At 42.1% G+C, this 27194-nt stretch overlaps 1 protein-coding gene across 10 annotated transcripts in view; it reads right to left on the bottom strand.

The window, feature by feature from the left end:
* PALM2AKAP2 (PALM2 and AKAP2 fusion) overlaps positions 1-27194 on the bottom strand; it is a 246313-nt gene that overhangs the window by 88495 nt on the left and 130624 nt on the right. For 5 of the 10 annotated variants that reach the window (XM_085213914.1, XM_085213915.1, XM_085213918.1 and 2 more), the window contains one exon: positions 15569-15651. In XM_085213914.1, the coding sequence (XP_085070040.1) occupies positions 15569-15651 (83 nt within the window). Of the gene's footprint in view, positions 1-2081; positions 2309-15568; positions 15652-24892; positions 25010-27194 lie in introns of those variants that run through there. The other 5 variants (XM_085213912.1, XM_085213913.1, XM_085213917.1 and 2 more) reach the window with 3 other exon arrangements.

Here is a 27194-nt window from a genome sequence, read left to right as displayed (position 1 = left end):
TTTACTGTGGACCTCAAGGCAGCCAAACTCCTGTGTACACAGGAGTCAAGATGAGTCCCTCCAATATAGGCTCTTTGGAGATACAACTACCAATGTTTTTTAAGTAAAAAATTCAAAGGGACAGTCTCAGCAGCTTGAACAAAACTGTTTATCCCACCACAATTGAAATGCCCATCTGAGGGCCAGCAATATTGCCACATGTTGACGAGAGAAAAATCAGGCTGTGAAAGGCAATAATAGGGATGGTTCTAGATGTTGCACTATGCAGCTCTTTATGTCTTGCTATAAATACAGTATCAATAGCACTTGCTAAATCAGCAGGTGTTTCCAGCAGCAAAAGTCAGTTTTGCAGCCTGGACAAACCAGGCACAAATCCACTCATCCCATGACCAGGGTAGGGTGCACATCCAACTTTTCACACTTTGCCTGTGAGCCACCAGCCCTGTGCTCCTAACTCAGTCAGGACTCCAGCTGACATCAGTGTCAGTTTTGAGTATTTTGAAAAGACTTAGAAATTACGCACGCATCCCCTGGTAATGGAGTTGCACATCCACAGAAAAAGAAAATATTCATCAGTTGTCACAAAAGCTACTTCTTATCAATACAATTAGAAGAGACCAGTCCTACAAATGTGCTTTAATTTAAGTGCTCACCTGGGACCTGTGCTCTTTCGACAGGTGCTTGGAACCAAACGTGAACAACAGCTTAGCAGTGTCTGTATGTAACATTTTAAATTTGAGACAAATTATTTTGGCAGAGGCTGTCAAAGGGCAGCAAACAGGATGGCATTCGGACATAAAAGGATGATAAAACGAATTAAAAGTGGCCAATCCTGACCAATCAGGATGCTCTTAAATGAATGCTTTAGTTTCAGCTATAAGTTCATCCTTTGCTGTGCACAGAGACATAAATCTGCAATCTAAATATACCTGAAATAACTTTGCACTCCTAAGGAAAAAGAAGTCGTGTCCCATCCAAAGGTACTGATAAATGTACCTATAACTTACTTAGGTTCCTGGGGCTGGTGAGACCACAACACGGAATTATGAAAGTGAAATAAATCCCTGTCAGATAGGCAAAACCTCTGCAAAACACTTACACAGCATGAATACAGATTGACATACCAGAGCTATGAGACAATGCGAGAATCGGAGGATATCATTACAGTGTCGAAGGGCTAATCACGACGCAAAATAAAAGCGTTTATTCCAGCACTAAAATCACAACTGTGGATCTGCTCTGCCTCTTCCTAACACTGGACTGCCCCTCATCTCCCTATTGTACATCTTCTGAGGCTGATGTGCAGTTCATCTGAAGATAAAAACAAAGTTCAGGGTGATGCCTGCTCTTTATGGGTAATGATGAGTGGCATCGTGCACTCAAATGCCTTTGTATCTACAGCAGCTGCCGGCCTGCCCACCTCTGCAATCATTTCAATAACTTTTTCGGAGGAAATCACAATGTTTGAGAAGTTTACAATGAGTGGTCCCGGGAACAGGAATGAAATCTAAAAAAAAATAACATATTTAAAACACATTCTCCACTCTTACAGCGGGAATCTAAAAATAGTAAGAATAGGAACAAAGATCAGGAAGATTTTTAGTGCAAGAAGGGGAGTCCGGGAAAAATTGAGATGGCCATGAAAAAAACATGCTGATTAAAAAATAATTACGTCACGGGTTGCTCCGGATCCTGCCGAACCCCCCAAGGCCACCCGCCCGGCTCCCAACCCTCCGTTCCCCCGGACCCTCCGCCCCCCGATCTGCGGGCTCCTGGGAGCTGCGCTCGCAGACCCGGCCGGACGGAGCCACCCCCCGGGGCTCCAGCGCCTCCCGCCGCACGCGTGGGGTCCCGCGGGCGTGGGGCTGTCCGCGCACCCCGAGAGATCCCCCACCGCGGCAGCCTCCTCCTCTCCTCCCCTCCCGCATCTCCATCCTCTCTTTCCCTCCTCGCGCAGCCATCCTCCCTCCTTGCCTTTCCCCTTCCCCTCTCCGCATTCCCACCCCCACCCCTCATAACCTCCCGGACACTATCCGCTCCCGCATTCTGCCTCCCGCTTCCCCCAGACGCGGCATTTCCACCTCGCTCTCCCCCATTCCCGCCGCAGCCTCCGCCGGCTCCCTCGCGGACAGACGGACAGACGGACGCACGCACCGGCAGACGCGCGGGCTCCCCGCTACCTCTCCCGAGTGATCCCGCTCCTCCAGCTCGCAGCACGCGCCGCCAGCCCCGGCACGTCGGGTCCCCTTCCTCCTCCTTCTTTTCCCCTCCCTCCCTTCCCGCCCCCTTCGCCGACGCCAGGAAGAGGGGGGTAGCGCCGCCGCCCGCCCCGGCCCGCCCCGGCCCGGCCCGGCCCGGCCCGCGGCACCGCGCCCCCCTGCGTCCCCTCCCGCCGCGCTCGGGTTACCGGGCGGCTGCCAGCGCTCTCCTGTTACGGGCAGCGCGGGGCTGGGGGGGGGGGCCGGGCCCTGAGGGTGCGTGCCGGGAGCCCGGGGGGTTTCCTGAGGCTTGGGAGTGTGGGTGGTTTGCTGATGTTTGGTTTTATTGTTTTGTTTTCGTTTATTCTTTTATAGTTTTGTTTCTTTTTTTTTTTTTTTATAATTGTTTTCCCTCTCTCTCTCTGTCTCTCTTTTTTTTTAAAATTTGTAGATTTATCTTTATTAATAATAATAATTATTATTTTTATTATGAATAGTAATAACTATTATTATTATTAAACATGCTAAGAAGCAGAACTAACTTCCATGGGCTTCTCCAGTGCTCCCCTTGAGCCTACATGCTATTGTCATGTTCATTGGGCCCTGGCAATGATGCCCATAGGCCTTCTGCCCTTGGCATGCCGAGTCTCTCTCCTTGTTGATGCTGGGGATGCAGCTCCCAGCACCTCCCTCAACCTGCCTCTGTGTTTGCAAACCCCTGCTGTGATCTTTTGCATGATTCCTTCTCCTGTCTGAGGCATTCAGGATGTCTTTGTCTGTAGCCTCTCTCCTCATCCTTGATGCCTTCTTCAACATCTTCCTATCCTATCAGATCCCTTTTGGGACGATCCTTTTTGAGGCTGTGCTCCAGAAGGTGGAGGGCATGGCACAGCTCCCCAGGGCAGTGAGCACAGCCCTGAGCTGCTGGAGCTCAGGAAGCATTTGGGTTCCACACTTAGATGCAGGGTTTGGGTTTGGGTGATCCCATGAGAAGCTGGGGGTTGAACTCGATGGTCCTTGTGGGTCCCTTCCATCTTGGGATTCTATGAAAAGGTTGTGGATGCCCCATCCCTGGAGGCATTCAAGGCCAGGCGGATGTGTCTCTGGGCAGCCTGGTCTGGTGGTTGGCAACCCTGCACATAGCAGGGGGGTTGAAACTAAATAATCATTGTGGTCCTTTTCAACCCAGGCCATTTTACGATTCTATGATTCTATGAAACAAGCAAACCACTGATTTGTACCATGGCAAAGTAATGTTTTTCTCTTCACAATCAACGTTTCACAAGGAATTTTTCAGCACAGAACTGGTGTTGCCATGTCTTAACCTGGAGATTCTGCTCCTGCCATGGGCAGATCAGAACCTGCCATTTTATGCGCGTGCTTCATGGTTTACCTCCTACTACCTTTTCACATTTACCTATTCTGAAATCCCTTTATTGCACAGCCAGCTTCACAATGTCCTTGCATCTCTCACTATCTTTCTTCTCATTACTTGAAAACGAATGATCTTTGAGGTCCCTTCCAACCCAAGTCATTCTATGCCACCTTCACTGAGCTGGTACCACCCATTTCAGGGAGGAGATATACTTTTATGTGGCCTAATATTGATAGGATAAGGAAGAATTGCTTTATATGAAAAAAGGGGATGTTTAGCTGAGATGTCAGGAAGAAATTCCTCACTCAGGGGCTGGTGAGCCCTGCCACAGCTGCCCAGAGAAACTGCAGGTGCTCCCATAGCAGGAGCTCAGGGCTGGGCAGGCTTTGAGGTCTCCTTCGAACCAAGAATTCTGTGGTTCTGTGATTCTATGTCACTCCTGTCACAGTGGGGTGTGTGCACCCTGGGGAGCCCCCAGAATCACAGAATCACACATCCCAGCACTGACCCTTGCAGAGCCCCACATTGTCCCTCACTTCCCTCCATTGTCAGAGCTTATTGCTTGTTCCCACACTTTGCATTTTATCTTCTTACCGATTACTGAGCAACACCAGGGCTTTCCCTCTTGCTGCTATCACTGTTTGGTCTCCTTAAAAGCCTTTGTCAAGAGCCTTTCAGAAATCTAGTCTGATATGGAAATTAGATCACCCTTATCCACACTTTTGCTGACCCTTTCAGAGACCTTCGAGAGGTTTGTTTAAGGCAGAATTTTACAGAAGCACTGTTGAATCTTCCCATAGATTGCATTAATCCAGGTGTCCTTTAGTTCTAACTCAATTAGCATTTCTGTTTGCATAGCTCAGGCACAAGGTTTGCAGACCTCTGGTTCTCTGGAGCCTGTTTAGTGCTCAAAGTTTAATTTCACTGTTGCTACACATCAGGTGTCAATGTTTTAAATGGGAGATTACATGCTGCTGATGATAGTTCAGCCACTGCATCTTTAGGGGAGAGCTCAAGGACCCCTTGCTTAGGGGACAGATGCGTACTCACTCACATGTGTGCTACCTGAATGCTGTGACTGTGAAGAAGGCTTATAATAAAAGCAATCAGTGTAAGGGAACAGTTACATCTCCTTACATATGCAAAACTGCAGACTTGTAAGATGGTGTTATTAACATATATAAGAAGCTATCTTACTAATTAACTGTATGTTGCCATGACCCTGTTAGCAGATGTATGTGTCTGGAAGCACAGAAAGTGTGGCACAGACAAACTTGATTGGAGGTCTTTGACTCAGGCAACTGTTTGCCCTTCAGCATACCTGCAGCCATCTGCTTTCTCTCTTTCATATTTTGCTGTGAAGTCTTGGGTCAAGGATATTCTTTGTTAGTGCATGTTTCTTAATAACACTTGCTCATAAGTGTGGAAAGAGGGAGACCGGCTCTGAGCCTGTAAATTGAGTACTTGTCTAAAGACAGAGTCCATTTAGAATCATAGTATCATTAAGGTTCTAAAAGACCGCTAAGATCATCCAGTCCAACTGTATCCCCACCATGCCCACTAACCATGTCCCTCAGTGCTTCATCTACATGTTTTTTGAATAATTCCTAGGATGTTGCCTTCACCATCCCCTGGCTAGCCTGTTCTACTGCCTGAACACTCTTTTGGAGAAGAAATTTTTCATTATATCCAACCTGTACCTCCTCTGGCGCAATTTGAGTCAATTCCCTCTCATCCTATTACTGTTACCTGGGAGCAGAGGCCAACCCCCATCTCTCTACAACTTATTTTCAGAGTTATAGACAGCAATAAGATCTCCTGTTAGCCTCCTTCAAACTGACAAATCCCAGTTGCCTTCTGGATGCTAGAACCTCAGTGCAGCCCCATGCATGCCTGCCTATTTTCAGGGAAAAGGCAGGGAGCAGAAGAAAGCTGCAGTCTGCCATCAAGGGGTATGGAAGTCTGCATCACATGTTTAAGTGTGCATCCAAATGGCAGAGTGGGGATTTTGCAGAAAGAAGGGAAAGGGAGCACAGAAGTTGCATCTTTTTTGCGTGTTGCACAGCTCTGACTATGTTTGTTGAGTTTTTAGCAACTTCAGCTGCTAGAAACTGAATGTGCTGGTTAGGGATGGGGGGAAACTAATTTTTTATGTCTTTCTGTTTGCAGAGCATTTCAGAACCAAGAGAAAAGGTCACCTTCAGCCTCAGGAACATCATTAAGAGTTGTTCAGTCTTGTGCTTTTTGAAGTCCTCAGGTTTTGGAGACTGTTAAGATTGAGAAAAAACCTGCGATATTTGTAGCAGTTAGAGATGTTACACTGAAAAGAGAGGAGCTTCAGAGCTCTTCTTCCTGGATTCCCACCCCACTACCCTTCCATTCCAATAATTGTTTTCTGTTCTTCTCCTGCTCACTGTCCTCTTATGAAATCAGACCAAACTGCAGCACGTTTTGTTCCTTTATGTAAAGCAGTATCACTGATGACACTGATATCATCTGTATTTTGGTTATTTTTTTCTCTTAAGTCAGGGATGCATTTACATAGTATTAATTAGGTAGCACATGATTAATATACCGTGGAGGAATTCAAATGCTGTTTCACTCTGTGTGTATTATAATGAGTTTTGCCTATTGCTCCTAATTTGCATTTCTAGCAGTTACTGCAGCAGAAGAAAATTATGTCTTGAAGTTTTGTTTTAAATATGTATCTTGTTAGTGCTCTGCAACTCTCTTCTACAGCATTATAGGAAGCTTCAGATAGGGAGAAGAAGGAATTAATCTGTGCAAGAGTGCAGCCTTCCATATTTTTTTACTGTGAAGTTAAAGGACCTCTGTCTAAGTAACAAATGAATGATTGCTTAGTATTGCCCTGAAAACTCTGACAACTCTGAAAATAAGAACAGTGTGAAGAGCAGCCACGTTTAGCCAAGAACCGCAAGACCACAAGAATAGGGTGTTTCTTCTTTTATACACCATGAATAGCACCTTGCCTCTCCTTATCTTCTTGCTCCATCCCTGGAGGTCTTCAAGGTGAGGTTGGATGGTGCTCTGGGCAACCTGATCTGGTGCCTGATCTAGTGGCTGGCAACATTGCCCATGGCAGGGTTGGAACTACACAATCTTTGAGGTCCCTTCCAACCAAGACATGCTGTAAGATAATTCTATGATCTTACAGGCCCCGTGTTCTGAAAAGGGACAGTTCCCCCAGATTGTTTGTTCCTCCCCCAATAACCACCAGGTTACACTGCAAGGCTGTGCTGATCATGTAGGAAAAGATGACAAAAATAGATTCTAAGGTGAGCATGATGGAAGGAAGGAAGTTCAAGTAAGCACAATGGAGCATCATCCAAAATTTTGCTGATATGTCTTGGTCCTGCTGAGATGTCCCACCAGGCAGGCACCTATCCTAAAGAAAGACTGGAAGGCAGCTGCCACTGAAAATCAGGGGCACATACTGACATAGCACCTCTGACAACTGGCCACACACTGGTGACAATAACTTTATTATTCCACAAAAAACCCTCTATTTTTACTCAGTTTTTTTTTTTTTTTTTTCCTGCCATGTCTGCTGACCTAGTGTGTCCTCTTCCATGGGGAGGAAGAGAGATGATGCCATTGCCTCGCCTCCATGCATACCTGGACGTAGGAAGGGGAAAAGGCACAGGATGGGGAGTTGAGGAGAAGGAAATGAAAGAAGTAAGAGGGAAATGAGATGAGGAGAGAGAAACAAAATCCACATGTAGGATTGGATAAAGCACATGGATGCTTTATTCCTGAGGCTGACAAGTTGCTCAGTCTTTGCTGTGAGACTTTTTCAATCTATCAGTCAGTGTCCAGTGTCAGTGAGACAGATGTTTTACTATTATGCAACAAACTTTCAAATAGAGAATAATTCAAAGGGGATACCTCTCAGGAAGAAATACTTTTGGTGCTGCTGTTTTACAGCCTAGCACACTATCCCTGTTCTCTGTGAACTCCCCAAAAAGCTGACAGGAGTGCAGAATTAAGGGAGAATGGAAAGTACTCTGATAATGATGCTGGGTGTGTTGGCCACTTTTATAGTATACATAAAATGAAATGCAATCCTGAGATGTGATGCTTGATCTATAGCCTCTACGCTGAATCTCACTGAGTATGAAAAATGAGTTTTGCTCAGTATGCAGCCTTTTCAGCATCTGAGGCTGGCTGTCAGAATTTTTGAGATTAGATTCCTTTTTCCTTTCCTTGTGGTTCCAGTTATTTCTTTGACTGCAGAATAACATGCAGATCAGCTGGAGGAGGGAGCACACTGGCTTGCAGTAATGTGTGCAAGATGAAAATGGAAAGTCTGTATATCCTCTGTGCATTTATAAAACTAATGAATGCAGAGATCACCTGTCAGTTAGCAGAAGAGCTGTGGGGAATTTGGAGGTCACATTGTGAATGCTTTGCATTCAGCGTGGGGATGAAATGCTGAGCATCACAGAGACAGGGAGCTGCCAGCAGGGAGCTGATTGAAGATCCCTGTTCTGCTCCTGGTATCACTGATGGCCTGAGGCAGGTCACTATCCCTATTTGCCTAAATGGATGGATGAATTCTAGGCTGGGAACTGCTTGCTGGTGGATGTTCACAGTGCGTAACGGGCCTTCAGCTGTGGGAGTCAGAGTACTAATGTAATATGAACTTAAAAATTATTTTCTAAAGGTATTCAATTGACTAACAAGCTCATTTACTCATATTTATTATGTGGTGAAAATCTTGGCAAGATCTCTATCGGCATCCAGCTACATGAGTAACCTCATTGACTTCACTGCGACTCTGTAAGTGAGTAATGCTTTAGTATTGGCTCCACAAAATGTTTTAGTCATCATCAGCTTGCAAACTGTGTGCGCAGTCCTGCCAGCACTTACCACAGCGTAGTGCTAGACTGCAAGCAGCCCTGACACAGGAGCAATACCCAGTAGTAAGAGTCTGCGTAATCCACGCCCACGTGAAAAGTGACTCTGTTCTGCTGCTGTGGAAGTGGCTGAATTTCCCTGGCATCGTGTCCTCTCTGTTCATGGGAACTGCTTGCTCCCTTTTACAAGGAATCAGCAGAAATATCCAGAATCTGTAATGCTGTGAGGAGGGAAGTGTTTTATTGTAGCTGGTGTGGATGCCGCTGCAGAACTGACTCATGGCTCTCCCTCCTTCTCAGGAAAGTGTGGTCACTGCAAGTCTGGAGCTGTAGAGCTCTACTTACAGCTTCTCACAGCTCTGCCCAGCTAATGTCTGTGCTTTGATTTCCCCTGCCTTGTCTTAGTCCCTTTGTGCCCCCTTTCACAATATCCCCTGTTTCTTTTCCCTACTGTGGGGGAAGAAACCCTTTCATTCTGTTTCTTTTCCAAAGTGCAGAAAAAATCCCATTCAGTGCTATTCCTCTTTACAATAGAACAGACTCTTTCATGTCTGCTTGATCAATAGCAGCAACATAAGGCATTCCCGAGGGAGGTCTGCCCTCGTCCAGTTTGAGCCTGAGCATCCTCAGGGGTGGGAGTCTGTCTGTATATAGTTTCTGAATTACTGCATGCATAGGAAGAGCCATATAAATACAGAACTTCCTACCCTCGCCTAATATCCTCAACGTTTTATCAACTTCAGGGGCAATTTAATCACAGATTACAGTATTTCAGTGGTTATGTACAGTTGCATATTGTTCCTCCAAATAACAGGCTTAGCAAGAAAAAAAATTCAAAGAACATGTATTATTTTAGAAATAAGGAACTCTGAAACTTTTCTGTACAGTACTTGAATAGCATATTTTAACAAAGGGTGTTTGTTTGTGAGTTGAAGAGCTTGATCCAAAGCCCAGTAGAGACTCTTCCACTGCATTCAATGGGCTTTGGATTAAGTCCTTCCTAAGGAACAGATGCAGGGTTTTATTCACCACCACTAGAACAATAAAAATGACAAGACAAAGGATAAAGTTGTCTGCAGGGAATAAAGCAGTGTTGTCCTGCAGCATTTTAAATACATTAGATTCTATATTCAAAAGCCAGTTATGTAGAGTTTAGTAAAATTGTTTGTGTAGCCTATCCACAAAATATACAGTGTAGAAATGTTTAAATATGTGTACATAAACACTGAAAGATGGTGTATTTCACTGAGTCTTCTCTTTATTTGCAAGGGCTGAGTTATAAATGTAACTATGAATTCCAGTTGTGCAAACAGAGATAACGCAGAAATAGTTTGTTGCCATTAATCATCAAAACTGCAGAGGAGGAGGTAGAAAATGTGATTTTTTTAATGTCACAGCTCATAGATGGATCCAAAGTGTTTTCTTAGACCTGAACTAGGGGCAGGCTTTCCTTTAGTAAGTTTATCTTATTCAACATAATGATTCCTTATCTGGCCAAAAGATCTTATCAAAATGTAAGCAACAGTGAGCATTGAGGAGCAGGGACATTTGCGCCTGCAGGGAAAACTGGACCAGAGTAACCCCCAGGAAAAAGTCCAAAAGGGAGATAAGCAGCTGTGGCAGACACAGAAGATGAGATTTAAGTAAAAGTGGCATCAAATGAGGAAAAAAATAGCAGAAACTAAAACAGGAGTGGACTTGGGACTTGCAGCAGAGACAAAATACAAGGGGAAGATGATCAGGGGCTTTTGAGAAAGGCGGAAACATAACAGGCTGTTTGTTTTTAACGTTTGAATGGGTTAATGAAAAAAGTAGAATCTGGGAAAGGAGTCTGAATTACAAGGGGTTGCAGTCACAGCAAAAGATACCCTTGTGATGAGCATGTGAAGAGACGGGTGGATTCTGAGAGCTGAGGAGCTAGTGTGGTCTCATGACAGAAATTAGAATGAGCAGAATAGGACTTTACACAAAACTTTTTGCACCAGCAAAGCGAGAAAAGAACTGGACTGATACTGCTACACAAAAAATATCTCTGTGACTTTTACAAATAATACCATTTAAATTTTATAGGCTCCTATTTGAAATGCTCCTGGCTTTTTTAACTCACAAGCAATGGCCTCAGAAACAAGTCAGCTTTCTTAAGCCACACACATTGAATAAACAGGCAAAGCCAACATGATGCTTATACTAGTTCTGAACATTAATTAAATGCAGGAAGTCACATTTTGTTGTGTCATCTTTTTGTACACTGTTGTCACGGGTGTCTTCTGCCAATTACAGAAGAGAGAAATCTCTCTGCCTCTGCTTTAATTCCTAAGCGAGGAACCCTAACAGCCTCCAGGGAGTTAAATCCCTATTACACAGAAGAACAGCAAGCACTTCTTGCCATAATCCTAACATTTCTATCTTTATGTTGCCTTAATGAGTGCTTCTGCAAACTCTATCTTTTTAATCTTGCAAGTTTTGCTCATTAAAATGTGAGACTTCTGCAGAAGCTGCCTTTTCCAGACAGTTTAACTAGCCTTCCCTATGTCAGAGGCTGGATGCTTAATCCTTCTGGCTCATTGCAGCAGTGTTTGTTGTCATTCTCTTCAAAATGGTGGGACTACTTGAAATCATGAAGTGGGAAAACCAAGCCCACCTAGAAGTCCATAGAAAGTCACAGACAATTGGATAATGCTCAGAGAAGAAATTCACTGCCCCCACCCGCAACTAGTAGTATCAGAATCTACTACAGATCTGCCCTTGAATTAACAAGGGAAGAGGCCGAATGACTAAACCATGGTCGGCTGGTGGACTGACTGTTCCTTCAGCAAGCCAGGGTCATAGCTTCATGTCATTTTTCAATCATCAGAAGGAAAAACATGCAAAATGAAACCATAACGAGATGAAAGAACAAGCTGAGTATGGGCCAGCTAATTAAAAATACACACTGTTCTATATGGAAAACTTACTCTGCACTGTGAAACTGCTATGCACTTTGTTGTCTAACTCAAATATTGAGCAGGCAGTCTTATTTGTCTTTGGAAATGAAGTTCAGTAGACAGATTTTACACACTGCTGGTGTGACAATCTTGTTGCTTACCTCTGACAGTTTCCAGGCAGAGCCACATGAATAAAATTATAATGCCAGAGGTCAAGCATAATGGCTGTGATTGCTCTGCATGACTGACGAGTCCCTTGGCTTCTTGGACTAATGCTGCCTTCATGATATGAAGACATACTCAAGAGCAATATTAGCAGAGATTGTAATTGCCAGTGAACTCCTAGCTATGAGCTTATATATAGGGCTCATACTTTGGATGGATCCCCCTCTCTATTGCCCAGCCTAGCTCCACTGACTCCACTAAGAATTGGACTCCAACAGTGACCAGGCCAATGAAAACCAGGCTAGCATGAGCCGGTTGGGGAGAACTTCATCCACAGAAGAGGGATGATTTTACTCTGTCAAACTGGCATGTACCTTGCCTTGAGGGACATAAAAATACACGGAATGGAACACCTTGCCTGTGAGGGCAGGCTGAGAGAACTGAGGCTGTTCAGCCTGGAGAAAAGAAGGCTACAAGGTAGCCTGATAGCAGCCTGTCAGTATCTATAGGGGAACTACAGGAAAGAAGGGGACAGCAGGGTCTGTGGTGACAGAACAAGGGGAAATGGTTTCAAGGTCAAAGAAGGTAGATTTAGGTTAGGCATAAGGAAGAAAGTCTTTCATGGTGAGGATGGTGAGGCACTGGAACAGGTGATGCGGTTGATGTCCCATCTCTGAATATTTTCATAGTGAGGCTGGATAAGGCCATGGGCAACTTGATCTAGCTGTGGTGGTGGTCCCTGTTCATTGCAGGGGAGTTGGACTAGACTTCCAACTCTGAGGATTTTGTGATTCTGTGAATATTCTATGTTGAAATGAACCCACAAGGACCAATCCAATTCCACACAGGACCACATAAAATCCAAACCTGAGGTTGGAGAGCATTGTCCAAATGCTCCTTGAGCCCTGCCAGCTTGGGGCTGTGCCTGCTGCCCTGGGGAGCTGTACCATGCCCACTGCCCTCTGGGGCACAGCCTTTCCCCAGATGAGGGGTAGGAGTTGCACCTTTGAAATGTCTGGATTTTTTTTTTGTTGTTTTTAAGTAGCTGCTCAGCAAAATTAATCTTTCCAGCGTTGCCTGGACTCACTGAGGTCCTTTGGTGATAAAATCTTTCATAAAACCAAGAAAAGAGCAAAATCAGGTTTTCTATCTCCAGTACGTGACTGCTGACCCTTTTTAATAGTCATAAATGTTCTGTTGAAATTAGGAGTTGTTCACCAAGGTAATCTCCCAACTTCATGTGCAATAGCATTGCAGAGAAACCAAATGATGTATTCATGTATCATCTTCCTTTTTACCAGTAAGCAGTAGCGATGGTGTAAAAAATAAAGAAAACCAGCTGCAGTTTATGCTACTCCTACACACATACACATTCTCTTTTTTTTTAATTGGGAGCTGCAGGAGAGGCTCAGTAATATGGCGCACGATATTCTGAACTCCCTAAGAGCTGCAAGTTTAACAGGATTTTAGGCATACTTGAAGAAGCAGAAGAATTTAACTATTAAAAAAAAAAAGAAAGAAAGAAAGAAAAAAGAAGAAGAAACCAACAGAACTCCAAGATCTTTAGTAAGCATTGTGATGTTTCACAGCATGCCCAGCTTGACTAGTTCTGAGCCTGCTACATGCAATGTCTCTTTGGAAGGATCACATTTTCTCTTTCTTTCAGAATAGTATATTACTTTGCCTTCTGACAAGCATCAAGTGTAAGATCTGCTTACTGCCTATCCTCTTTTGAGACCCCCATCATGTCTTCACTAGTGAAAGCCATTATCTACAAGACATAAGAATTTCTTATGCTTTGTTGAAACCTGTCCAGTTTCCCTTTACTTGAACCATGCAGTCAATTGTGCAGTCTGGGCCTAAGCAATGCTTGTTACTTCTTGTTAGTAGTTTGTTGAAAGTGAAGAGAATTTTATGATAACTTGGGCCTCCAAGTTGAATAAGTACCCAGTTGAAAGTAAAAAAGAAATGCTAATTTCTATTTCCTGATTTCTACTGATTGAGAATACGGTTTCTCTTGGTATCAACAAAAATATTGCAACTAAATCTGCGTATATTATTTACAGAGTTAATCTAAAACTTATGATTTTCTTTGTGAAAATAACACTGTCCATTTGGCTGTTCATATATAGACAGAATAAATCTTAGAGATTTTTCTCTCTCAGCAAGTTCAAGCTTAGAAAATAAGTTTCTGTCCCACTATTCCATATCGTTTCTGTCTCAAACACTAAGCTTCTCTATTCTACTAATAGTTAGCAAGTCATTAATGAAAATTTCAGTGCTTCACTTTTTTCTGTGGTTAAGTTAATTTTCTTCCACACTGGTAAATATACTTTCATGGTCTTTATTGACTTTCACATGATGGCATTTTGCAGATTCTGCTCATGTTGCACCAGTGGTAATGCCGGCTCAACCTCCCTCTGATCAAGTTCTGCCACTAAATATCCTCCTGTAGTGGGGGGCAATTATTAAGAATTGTGACATCTTCTCTAAAACTAAGGAGTAATCAGTGTTAAATCAGATGTTGTTCTCTCTGTTGCTACACTCCCCAGCATCGGAATTAATTTATTAAAACAAATTACATTCCAAAGTCATTCCTCCTTTTCCTGAAATATGGCCTTAATTTCAGCCAGAGAATGTTAGGAGCTGCTCAGAGCTTTCCCAGAAGTTGTGCAAGTCCTGCTTGAGATTCTGGACCATGAAGCTATACAGTGCCAAGCAGAGCCCTTACAGTCACAAAATCAAAATACCTGGGAATGCCTGTGCAATTCCACCTTCCAACCACAGTTGGAATGATTTACATATCTGATTTAACGTAACATTAAAGTTTCATTTTGACTGCTTTGAATTATCAATTTGAACTGTACTTTTACTGCTTGTGTGGTAAGCTATTTGCCTAAAGGAAAGCAGATTCTCATGGACTGGCACCTGTGATGGCATTTTAATTTGATGCTTTGTATAGACTTAATCTTAAATTTGCTAAACCATTAAGCACATATATTTGGATTCATATTTCTTGTTTACTAGCAGTGTGATATTTTTTGATGTCACATTGGTGTCCAGCCCCTTTTGGATAGAATTTGCATTTCAGTAAAAACTGCAGAAAAACCTTGATTTTGAAGGGAAAAAAAAAAAGGTAAATTATTACGCTAGCAAGTACCTGAGGAAAGAAATTTAAGAAAGAGTTTTGAAAACAGGTTTTGCATTTAAAGTTTTCTCATTTAAAACCCAAACTTTTTGCACATACTGATGTTAGGTGATCATTCACCATTGGTTTAAGATTTTAGAGCTAGCAGACCTGCACTTCTCACACCAGGTTTTACTCACAGGCCACAAGAAAATAATTACTTGCTACATTTTTCTTTCAGTGCTTTTCTAAACAGAAGAATTAGTTATTGGGCTAAATTTAACTAAGTATAATAAAATCCTCTGTCCTTAGAGGAGAAGTCTGAAACAAACTGTATAGTACCAAATTGCTTAAGAGTCTTCAATTGTTTTTGTCTTTACACATGCCTCATGCCTTCCAGTGCGAGCTACTCTGAAGATGGATGTCTCAGCCCTGTTGGAATTCACATTACCCATTCACTCCCTTTCTACTCCCAACATTTTTCTTACAAATTCTTTTGCTGTTTTAAAAACACGTGGGATGAAAGTCATTATACGGAGAAAAACAAAGATAAAGGAATAGCTCCATCACACCTTTTCCACCCAAGCTTCTCATTAGTATGAGTAACTCAATCACACAAGGCTACCAGCTAAGGGCAACCTCTCTGAGCATTTTGCGGACTCCTGGTTTTCCCATCTTGTTTGTATGAAGACTTTGAGCAGAGAGGAGGAGGTGAGGACCAGGCTTTCAGATACTAAGGGAGAGGCACAGCAGCACTAAGGGGAATGCAGTTCATACCAAGAAAGTCAACTGTGTGACGTGTTCTCATCACAATACCCTCCTTATAGAGGAAGTTGCATTCATCCTATCAAGCATTCAGTGTCGTGGATGTTAAGTATGAGTTCTGGTAAGAGGAGACTTACCTCTGTCCTCTCCTCAGTTTCAGGGTTTTCAAAGGAGCACAGTCCCTGCAGGTCTTTTGGCAGCATGTCCATTTCTCTTGTGCCTACAAGACCAAAGATATTTCATTGTTCATGGAGAATGTGTATGCCTGAGAGATTGCTTTGCTCCTGTCCTTTTCCACCAGCAGTGTCCCATCCCATGCCATCCCATCCTGTCCTATGCTGTGTAGAAGCTGAAGGATTTTCTATCCTTTCTGTGCATCCTAAGGAAAGGGCTGTGATGAGTATCTAGTCATCAGCCTAACTAAGACCATCTTATTAGTGAACACCATTCATTTGTCAACCTACCTCTAGGCATCACTACTTATTGCATGAGGTCAGGATGGCAGTCACAGCTTACAGGTTGCGGTGCAGGCAACTGTGAGCCCCATCTGGAGGAAGAACTGCAATTTTATTCCTATATCAACATTAAGTCTTGAGAAGGTAAGAGTGAATCACTTCCCACATGCTGAGCTGTGGTGCCTTGTGTAGCACAAGAGCCATCAGGTAGCCTCTTGCTGGATTTAAGGATGCACATTTAGATGTGTGGAAGTGGAGACCTTTTTTCTTGCTCTGACCTCAGTATTTTTGATAAGTCCATAAAATGATCAAATACTATGCCTTCACCACAGGATTCATCCCTCCTTAGCATACATCTCTGCTATGATGCCTCTGGAGCAATGCTGCTTTGGAATTGGTGCTGCAGGAACCACTGGTTTATTCTGTTGTTTTTCCCCCCTCCTTTTATTCTTTTTTTCTTTTTCTTTTTTTCTATTCCTTTCCTGATGACTATTGACTTATTTATTTCTGGTTCACTTCTTTGATTGCCTTATTCATGCTGTGCAGATTTGGCTAATTAGAGGCCAGAAGGACTCTCCTTACTGTATATCTGTTGAGCATTTTAGAATAGTGAGGCTCAGATTTTCTACTAATATCTGTACTTCATATTATATCTTCTATTGTTATACAAGTGGAGATGTAAAGAAGTTTCTTTAAAACTTCACTAAAGTATTCCCAGTATATCCTTTTCTGCAGTATATTTGGACTCACCAAACTTCAGCATTTGGTCCTTGTGTAGATGCCTCTGTTGCTATTTTTGCATTAGCAAGGTAGCTGAGCAGTAGTATGGATCAGAATATGGGAGGGCCTGGTGCTGCAATCTCTATATCTATATTGCAAATATTTCCAGGAATTAATGTCAGACTGGATTTAGGCTGATTCCCTGGATGAATGTTACTACCATACCTGAAGGACTACCACTTGATTTGAATATTCATGTTTTCACTGGGGTTTGGTGAGTGCTATTTCACATGTCCCTGGAGAAAAGTTTCTGGTTTGATTTCCTCTAGAACAACTTTCTCTTGTGATTCAGCAAAGTCATCACACACTGTGAATCACTTCCCATTTCAACATTTCATCAGTGTGATAGAGGGAGGAGGTGCGAATACGCTTAAAAACTTACTGTTATTCTCAGCCAAGATGATAATGTGAACGCATACTTTATGTGTGTACATAAAGTAAAGGACAGTCTGGTGACCAGGATTTTAAAGGGAGATGTGTGCTACTTAATTTCACATCCATGCCATGACTAACATTCTGCATAACTCTTGATAGGCATTGGCATTGACTTAATTGTCCACCTGTAATTTGTATAACTTGTTGACATGGAAAGATGTAAAAGTTTAAAAAGAGATCGTTGCAGCAGTACTAAACCAGGAAGGAAAAAAAAAAAATGAGAGTCCAAGGTCTCTGAAATAAAATATGTACATGAGAAAACAATAGACTTTCTGCATATGTCACAAGCTCACAAGTACTATAAGTCTCAGTAGACTTCACTATGTATTCTGTATTTGCCCACAGACTACAGTGTGAGGGACCTGGCAGCTTGGAAATCACCCTTGGAATAAATAGAAGTCTGAAACGTGTTCACATCCATCAGCACACTGTTGTGGTTGAATGGGGTACCTGCTCATGCTGTCATTAGCACAGCTAAAGTTTTCCATTTCTCATTTTCTGCAGGGAAGGATGGAATAGTTCAACCAGAACAGTTGCAGAGCAGCTCCATCAGCACTATTAGGGCTCAGTGGCTTTTCATCCACCTCTGTTCACACTAGCTCCAGTTCTGTGTAGCGCTGTGCTGAGTTATTTGTTTCTTTTAATTTGCTGTTCATTTCAATAGTGAATAGGCTTTGATGGATGACAGGAATTTAACAATGAAGACGACTGGACAGTACAACAGGCATGAAGCTGAGCTAAGAGTCTTTTTCCTTAAGAGGAGTACCCATGTAAGCTTGGAATTGAAACCAAGCTGCAGCCATTGAGAAAGAATTTGGTCTGGGCCCTCAGCTAACCTCCATAAGTCAGGAGAGAAAGCAGCAAATGTTATCAAGAAAGATGATGTTCAAAACTGGGACACAGATGCCCAGCTCTTGGTGGTGCAGGTGGCAGTGAAAATGCAGAGTATGGATGAAAAAAACCTAAAACAACTATTAAGAAATCGGAAAACACCTGCCCACATTCACTCAGTGCTCATAACAATCAAAGGGAGACTTTAGCAGTTGGTGTTTGAATTGCACTTTTGAATTGCACAGTTCTGTGACAGTGGGAGGAAGCACCTCTACCTTGGTTAGCAATGGCCTGGGGCAGTACATTTGTCAGGAGGGTTTGCTTAAGTTGACCTCAGTATGTCAGGGTTTCTGCTACGAGGCCCGGGGAAAGGAAAGAAACCTTAAGATGCAACTCAGCTCCTAAGGCATGTTAAATTATACTGTTAATTATTATTACTGTTATTACTGTCATTACTGTTAATTATTATTTCTGTTAATGGCAGGCAGGACAAGGGGAAATGGTTTTAAGTTGAAGGAAGGAAGATTTAGGTTGGATGCTGGGGGAAGTTCTTTACAGAGAGAGTGATGAGGTGCTGGAACAGGCTGCCCAGAGAGGTTGTGGATGCTCTGTCCCTGGAGGTGTTCAAGGCCAGATTGGATGGGGCCTTGGGCAGCCTGGTCTAGTATTAAATGTGGAGGTTGGTGGCCCTGCCTGTGGCAGGGGGTTGGAGATTCGTGATTCTTGAGACCCCTTCCAATCTGGGCCGTTCTGTGATTCTGTGATTCCGGTTGTGGATGTCCTTTCCCTGGAGGTGTTCAAGGCCAGATTGGATGGGGCCCTGGGCAGCCTGGTCTACTATCAGTTGTGGAGGTTGGTGGCCCTGCCTGTGGAGGGGGTTGGAGTTTCATGATCCTTCAGGACCCTTCCAACCCAGGCCATTCCGTGATTCTATGATTCTGCGATTAGAGATGGCAAATGCTATTCTAGAAAATGTATGAATCCACAAATGCAAAAACAAAGAAACAAAAACCAACCAACCAAACAAAACCAGCCTAATCAACCAAGGAACAACAGTAACCAAAAGCACTGGAAACCACAGATTCAGGGTCTTAATTTCACTGTTTGTTTTAGCAGCAGGGCGCCTTGCACTGTGCTTTCAGATTATGGATTCCACTCTGTGCTTTAAGGCTGGTAGGTGACCACTCCCAGACCTGTCCTATACAACTGCTAGCTCAGGAGTAGCCTGTGTCCATATGAAACCTGGCAGTCAACGTGTTCTTGCTAAAGAAATGAATCAACACTTGATGCAGGGCCCAAAGAGACACGTTGTAGCATAAGAACAGCTAATGAAGGATCATAATTTAGGGTGAAATTTTGACTCCTCAGAGGAAAAGACAGAAAAAGCACTTAAGAGTATTCAACAGGAAAACTTCTACAGTGATTGAATTATACTGAATCAAGCCTTCTTCATTTCCTGCTTGATTTTCATTTTTACCTGCTATGAAGTTAGAGGACAGTCAGATGTTCACTTGCAAAATGTGGTAGCTGTCTAAGACGTATTATCCTCAGGTTATCTGTGGGATCTGAAAGGGGTTATTTGTAAGAGTGGTCCCTTTTAGTGACAAAGTAGGCTGCATGCATGTGCCAAAGGATATTTACTCCTCCCATTCTGGACTTTCTTGTCTTCTAGATGGTATTGCTAACTCAGTTTTGCTGGTTGATGTGTTGTTGTTCACCAGAATGCATCCTACCCTTGTCAGATTGGAAGGAAACAGTTCAGCTCCAATGACATACATCTCTGATCAGTAAACTGGACAATCTGGTCTTGAAGAGGCAAGGGGTGGGATTCATTAGAGCAACTGTTTTCACTTTACTTGAACCGCAGGGATTCCTGCTATTTCCTAGTCTGTTTTCTTTCAGCTAGATACAACTTGTCATTAAAAACTAAGATCAAACTATGTCCTTATATTGCTTTCTTGGCAGTGTCCAGCTGACTCAGCAGACGGATGCTATGTTAAACTATAAAATAGAGTTTGTCACCATTTACTACAGTGAATAATAAAAGGCCATTGAGAAGAAGGAAAAAAAAAAAAAGGAGGTGAAAGAAAAGAAAAAATCCCAGAGAGCAGATAGGGTAAAAGATCTTTCAGCAAGAGTGCTGACAGTTACTTATTGAAACACAAAATAGCTTAATGTCTTCATGGGGTTCCAGAATGGGAGCATGAACATGAAGACAAAGATATAATTCAAGAGACAAAGAAAACTGCTAATTTATCTGCCTTTTGCATTTAGTTTTCTTTAACATATGCTATGCTTAGGAATTACATCCTTGCTATATTTTGGAACAGTAGTAAGGAAACTTTGTTACTCTTTAGGATAAGAAAGCACAGTAAGGAAAATATGCCCTTGAGGGCTCATCTAATTCTGTTAAAATAGGAGTATTTTAGTTTTCGTTTCTATAGAATCATCACTCTTAGCAAAACTGCTATGGAGATTACTGTTGGTACCACTTCTCTTATGATCTAACCTCTCTTGGATAGCAATTGTCTTAACATGACTAGCTCATTTAATCTGTTTTTCCGCCCCTGACTGTGATATTCTTCATTAGAGTGGGTGCAAACACTGTGGAACTAATGACATGATTTATTTGTCTGAGTTGCTTATTTCTCCTCCAAAGGATCGTTTGTTTGTTGTTTTACCCAGATTTTATTGCCTGATGTGTTTTGGACTTACTTACCAATAAAAAATAAGGTAAAAATCTCCTTGCTAAGGTGAATGGGAAAGAAGTCACACTTACATATGCTCCATTTGAGAGCAGCCCTGACTGGTGTCATTCCTCAGAGAGTGCTGTCTGGATCTTGACCACACCAGAAGTACTTTGCTGCTCCTTTACAAAGGATGAATATCAAAGGCTCAGTATTTCGTATGCACAATTTAGTTGTGGTTGTAGTAAGGTGCCATTTTAGGAATCCCATAAACAGACTTGCATTAATAGTTGCAGATGGAACAGTTAAAGACATTATTAGCTCAGGTTAGCAGTACTCCAGTGTGGCTTTAGCATTCTTCATTTGTGTGGGAAGGGATGGCATGTTGGGAGAACAGCCACAGCTTAAGCTGGTAGTGACAAGGTCATGCAACAACAATCTCAAACTTTCTCTTTATTTGTTTTAACAAGGCATTTCTATCTACCAATATAATTTCCAGTGACCAACAGTAATAAACCCCTTGCAAATGTGAACTAACTCTACTAGCTTGTGTTCATACTGTGCATTTTTCTTACAGGTTTTACTCTGTGGGCAAAATTCTTCCAACAGTTGGTTGCAGTAGCATAAAATAACTGCCAGTGTACTATAAAGCTCACCATTTCTCCTACGAAGTTAGCATAAAACCCTCACAATCATTATCTACTTTTTTTTTTTTTTTTCAATGAAACCCTAAGTAGAGACCAGACCTAGGGTTAAAGCTATTCTAAGAGAAGAGATTGTAGTGTTATTTAGAAAATTGCTTCCAATCTCAGCTTTCTTGTGCACAGTATACAGCTTATGATGATGTTGAGAGAGAAACACTGACATTTTTTGAGGAAATGAGCTAAAACTCTGAATTGGGTGGAACAAAGGGAAAAACTGAGAGTCTGTTCTTCTACTCATAATAATTTGCCTTATAGTACGTTCTTGCATTTCACCAGGCAGAAAGTGTGATGTCTTATTACTAAGACAGCAGATTACCTACTAACTTCATCTAGTGTTAGTTTTTGTATGTGGAAGCCGTGCAGCAGAAAAATGAATTCATCTCCTTGAGCGAAGGTTTATGTTAGCCTGAATGTTATAAAGAGAAGCACAAATGATTAATGCTCAATTGCAGAGTGAAACTGCATCCACGAAGACTCACAGCACTGTTGATGCAATGCAGGCAGCAAGAGCAAATGAGTTGGAAAGATAATCTCCTGCTGATCACCATGTTCTACTGGGAGAAAATACCAAACCATCAGTCATACAAACAGTACTAAAAGTACATGTCTGTAACGTGACACGGGAGACAAATTGCTGGCAGTGCTCATTTCAGTGTATCTGCCTAAGGAGTTTCTTGCTCCTGAGTGATGCATGTATGTTAATTTCAGAAAGATGTGTATCTAACCCTCTCAGCAGAGTCAAGAGTGGAATGAACTGCATTCAATTTGCCTAGCTGCAAGGTGAATCAGTTTATCAATTGTCTGCTGCACTTTTCTGCCCACACTGAAGCAAATGAGGCACATCTTTACAGCCCTATCTGTTACCTAAAGTTAGACCTGCAGCCATGTGAACCAAAAGCTGAAAAAGCTCCTTGCATACTCAGAAAATGTTATGGATGGTTCCACAAATGTCAAAAGTGGTAAGTATCCAGTCAAGCCTAATTTCCTCTTTGGTGCCTTTGAGTAGCAGACAAAGCATACCTCAGTAGTGGACCTCTGAAGTAAGTGTTCATGCCTTTACAGTAAAGTTGGTGGGGATGAAGAAAAGCAATCCCCATTTTTCAATAAACTATGTCTTTAGATGACTCTTCCAATTACATTTTGCTGTTTTTTCCTTTTGAGAGAGGCTTGTCAGGCTCAACAGAGTAGATATTTACATGTGTCAGATTGCATTATTTTGGAGGAGGAGAGACAGTTATACTCTGCTGACATTTGGCTATAGTAATAGAGTGCCTATGAGAGAACCTGTCACTGTCAATTTTTCTGTTACACCTCAAGATCTCCTTCAGTGTGGCATTTTAGATCTGGTTTGTATTTATAGGTCTGACAGAAGTGTCTGGTTCACTGAACGTATAGTAGAAATGATTGGACTGCACACACACTACTGGAATACAATTCTAACATGCACTCTGTAGCATTCACCTTGTTGGCTTAGAATAATCAGATACAGTTGTCTCTGGTAAGAGTTCTTGCACCTTGCTAGAAGTGCAAAAATTTCATAGTTAACTCCAGGGAGAAGCAAATAAAGTGATTTTGCAGTATAAAACCTTGAAGGAGTACTTCAGACCTCAACAAGGCAAAAGCAAGATCCTGAGTACACTAAAGATATGCTCATCTTCCTGATTAGGTTGTGGTTGCTAAAGGATGAACTGCAGTGGGGTAGATGTAGCTTAAACTATCTGAATTGGCTTAACTTTGAGCTCAGTTTTTGCTTGCTTTTGTGTTAAGACTATAATGTCACACACTTTGAGTAAGTGTGCAAGTTTTCTAACAGGCAACTTCATATCAATCCTTTATAGCAAAGTTAAAGCTGTCATTTTTGCCTGACTGATGATGGATTGATTAATGTCTTATTATAATCTTATCACTGTGAAGAGTGACGAAAAAATGCTTCTCAATCCTGTATTTGTTCTATACATATGCTAGTGTGAGTGCTGTAAATTCTGCTATAGCAGAGTCAGATCTTGCTCTTTCCTAGACACATGCATGTGAGTTAATGCTGCAGGTGGACTCTGCTGTTATCATGGCATGAGCCATGTTACTGCTGGAAAGCCATTAAATCCAACAGAGAGGACTTTTTGAGGCTGGGTATTTGGCTCCTTTGAGAATGAGAGTAGATCTTTTTTCTGTGAGAAGAGTCCCAGAGCACTGAACAGGGTTTACACCTCAACAGACAAGTAAAAATCACTGAAATTATGCATGGTTGAAATAATCCTATTTTTAACAAAAGGGGATCAGAGATAAGATTCAAATGTTTGAGAACGAAGTCACCTATCTTCACCCAAACTTAGCTGCATGGTAATCAGTTTCAATTATTTCAGAGAGAATACTTATAGAGTAAGCTACAGCTCAGTTAGAGAAGATGCATCAGGCTCTGGCTACTGTGGATGTTTGGCAATCTTAGAAAATGACATATAATTAGGAAAAATTATAGTGTTTGGTTTCAAAGTACTATTTCTTTTCCCAAAAAAAGCAAATCACCAGGCAAACATAATTCCCAGATATGGTATATCCTCAGCTACTCACATATCACCTACTCAAGCTTAAAATTGGTAGTGAAATGCTTCATTTTCCAGACATAACACTCAAAAGAGACATAACTTGGTGGTCAAAACTCCTGTGATGTTTCTTATCCAAGCCATATGCTTGGAAGAGTTCAATAAAGGATTGCTTGACTCTCTAATAGAGGAAAAGATGAAGTGCTTTGAAAGCAAAAGCCAAATTAAATATATATATATATATATTATGGTATTGTATCAGAATATTGTGCTGCCTTGCACCTAAAAGGCTTAACATTTAAGAGAAGGTCACAGAGTCTGATGTTGGGTGATGCCACATCAATCACGTTACAGCCAATACTTAGAGCATTATGACAAGTACAACAACCTCAGTTTCATGAGTGTTTTTTGAGTCCTGCTACATAGGCTAACTGGATTTCTGAGGCTGCTGCACATTTCACGGATGAAGAAAAAGTAAAGAAATTGTCCTGAAACTTAAAACCTGGATTCTGCCTGGCACTCCTATCAAATCATGGCAGTAAATGTGACTGAAGATGAAAGTGGTTCTTTTGCCCTGTGCTTCCTAATGAACACAGGCCAGCCATGGGTTCTCGAGGGTCCTGGATCCAGACTTTGCTTATCATAGACTCTGTCCTCTCCCACATCTTTACTGTCACAACATGCAGTCTTTAAAGCAAACCCTGTTGATGCAATGCAAAAATTGTGTTTGCAGGATGATGAACATGACTTTTCAAGGATGTAAAAATCAGCATGATCCAAAATCCATAAGAAAACAGTCTGCAGACTTGTGGAACCTAGCAGCTCATTTCTGCTTTCTCTTTCATAGCTGTTTATCTGTCCCATGATGTGCATTGACTAAGCTTGAAATCTGAAGCATTCCTTAGGCAATGAGAGTTTTTAAATGCTTAGATTCCCCAGTGCATCAAAAACCAGTTATGACTGATGCTTCATCTTGAATGCATGCTTGATGCTAGCATCCAAGTTTTGGGAGTCACGTAGTTTGACTATTACCTGCTGGGGTTTCCATGCCTGATGAGAGTGTTGATCTGGGTAGGCTACAGCCTAGCTTTGTAGTGTATGCCCTTTTCCCTTCATCGGGTCTATTTGCTTGGTTCCTTCCACTCTTGCCTTGAGAAAGAAGCACAGACATTGAGGAGTTACGATAAAGCATCTTCCCAAGGGAATTAGCTATCCTGTTGAGAAAAAGCAGTGTAGATCCTACACCAGACTACTGATAAACATTTTTCACAGCTTTCATTTCAACAGCAAGCCCATAATACCAGTGGAACAAAGCATGAAGAGAGCATAAAATTACAGCAGGACTTGAATTAGCACTCACGTTACCGGCAACTTGATTACTTATTGCTTCAGTGCCAGAATTGTTACTTAGTTTTACAAGATTTTAAACTGTAACATTTTAAAGTGGCAGCTTGTTCTGCAGACCTTCTGCAAACAACTCTGAACACCAGAAAATATCAAAAGGTTTATGAATAAGACAGCAAATGTCACACTGCACATTCAAACCCATCCTGTCCTCAAAACTAGGGATGAAATATAGCAAAATGAGTTTCCCATGGATTTTCTTGTATTTCCAAATTCAGCAAGAATTAGAAGGCCTCAATTTGAAAGAACCACTGTGCTTTTATGTCGAGTCCTCCCTGAGATGTGAAATTGTGGAGACATGATGAAAAGATGAGAAGTTTGGGTTTTTTATTTTACTTTTGCTTCAAATAAGAGCCACATGACCTGATCCTCAGCAGCTCTCATTTCATAATGAGTTCAGTCTGAGTTTAAACTAAGTTCAAAACTGCTTCTTGCTTTATTCGGCTATTCAATTCTCTTCACAACATGCTGAGTAACAGACAGAAATAACTGTTGCACTTGATTTATTTTAACTACTCAAGTATTTTGTTTGGATTTTCCACACTCTGTTTCTAAGAACAGCAGCAAATAATAGAATCACAGAATCACAGAATATCCCAAGTTATGAGGGAACCACAAGGACCATCGGGTCCAATCCCTGGCTCCCAAATCCAAATCCAAAATACAGCCTCATCTGCTCTGGGCTGAAGAAACCTGAGGCCACAGCTGCTCCTCGTGCTTTTTGCCCTCTTGGCCAGACAATGTATCTGTGTGCTGATGCAGGTAACAATTTCCTGAGCAGCTTAGTTGCATATCTGAATATCCAAGATACGATTACAAAGAGGTTGAATGCTTGGGAATATTAAACATTAACAGTTTGAATTTCAGGACCTTAAAAGAACCTCACGTGGTATTCAAAAGGAGAGACATTCAAAGGAGTTGTAACTTCAGGAATTTTAGCCTTTAGCAATGTTTGCTGCAGCAAAAGGATCAGCAGAATGTGTTCATGTTCACTGCAGACGCCCTATTTAATAAGGAATTAGGTTAGCAAAGAAAGACAGATGGTTAGAGCAGAGACAACAGTTTGGGACCCACGGCCTAACGCTGCACTGACAGAGCTAAGCTGAATGGCCCTTGAAGTCAATGAGATGCTCAGACATTTGCATCAGGGCTTAATTTGCTTCCCTATCTTTAGCAGAAGAAAGGTGAATAGTTGAATTCACATGGAATTTATTTGTTTGGAAAACAGTGATGGTCGTATGAAATATTCAGTGCTACCCTAAAGCCTACGCTTTACAAAATAATTGCCTTTATGAACAGAGATATTTTATGCACTAAGCACAATGCAAATACCATTGAGAGACAGTGCCTGGCCTAAGGCTTTGTATGTAGATAATGGAAATAAACAGATGGAGACACAAGCAGAGGCTTGTTCAGTGCAACTCAAGTGGAATGGGACTATGAATTGCTGTTCCCTGAATCTGAACTTAGCTCCCTGAGCTCTGGATTTCTGCAAGAATCGCTGTTGGATGCTGAACTCTGCTTAGAATTACAATGGGAAACATATTCATTCTCTAAAGGAACGTCTGGGAAGGCAGCACTGCAGGCTAGCATTTCCTCATTCCTTTTTCCTTCACTTTTGCACTCACCAGTTCAGGGTGACTATAAAGATACCATATGTTCTCCCTTCATCTTTACTTGAGTAGTTCCCTTCTTTCCTTTTTCCCTTCCTTTTTCCCTTTCCTTCATTTTCCTTTTCCTTTCCCTTTCTCCTTCCCTTTTTTTTCTCTTTTCCCTTCTCCTTTTCCCCTTTTCGCTTTCCCCTTCCCCCTGTCCCCCTTTTGCCCTTTCCCTCTCTCTCTTCTCAGTCTCTCCCCTCTCCCTTCTTCCCTCTCCCTCCTGTCCTTTTTCTTTCCTTTCCCTTCCCTTCCCTTCCCTTCCTTTCCCTTCC

This window comes from Meleagris gallopavo, chromosome Z, assembly GCF_905368555.1.
Source record: "Meleagris gallopavo chromosome Z, MGAL_WU_HG_1.1, whole genome shotgun sequence".
Classification (NCBI taxonomy): domain Eukaryota; kingdom Metazoa; phylum Chordata; class Aves; order Galliformes; family Phasianidae; genus Meleagris; species Meleagris gallopavo.
Note: the sequence above shows the minus strand (reverse complement) of the source record. Positions and strands in the feature narration are given on the sequence as shown.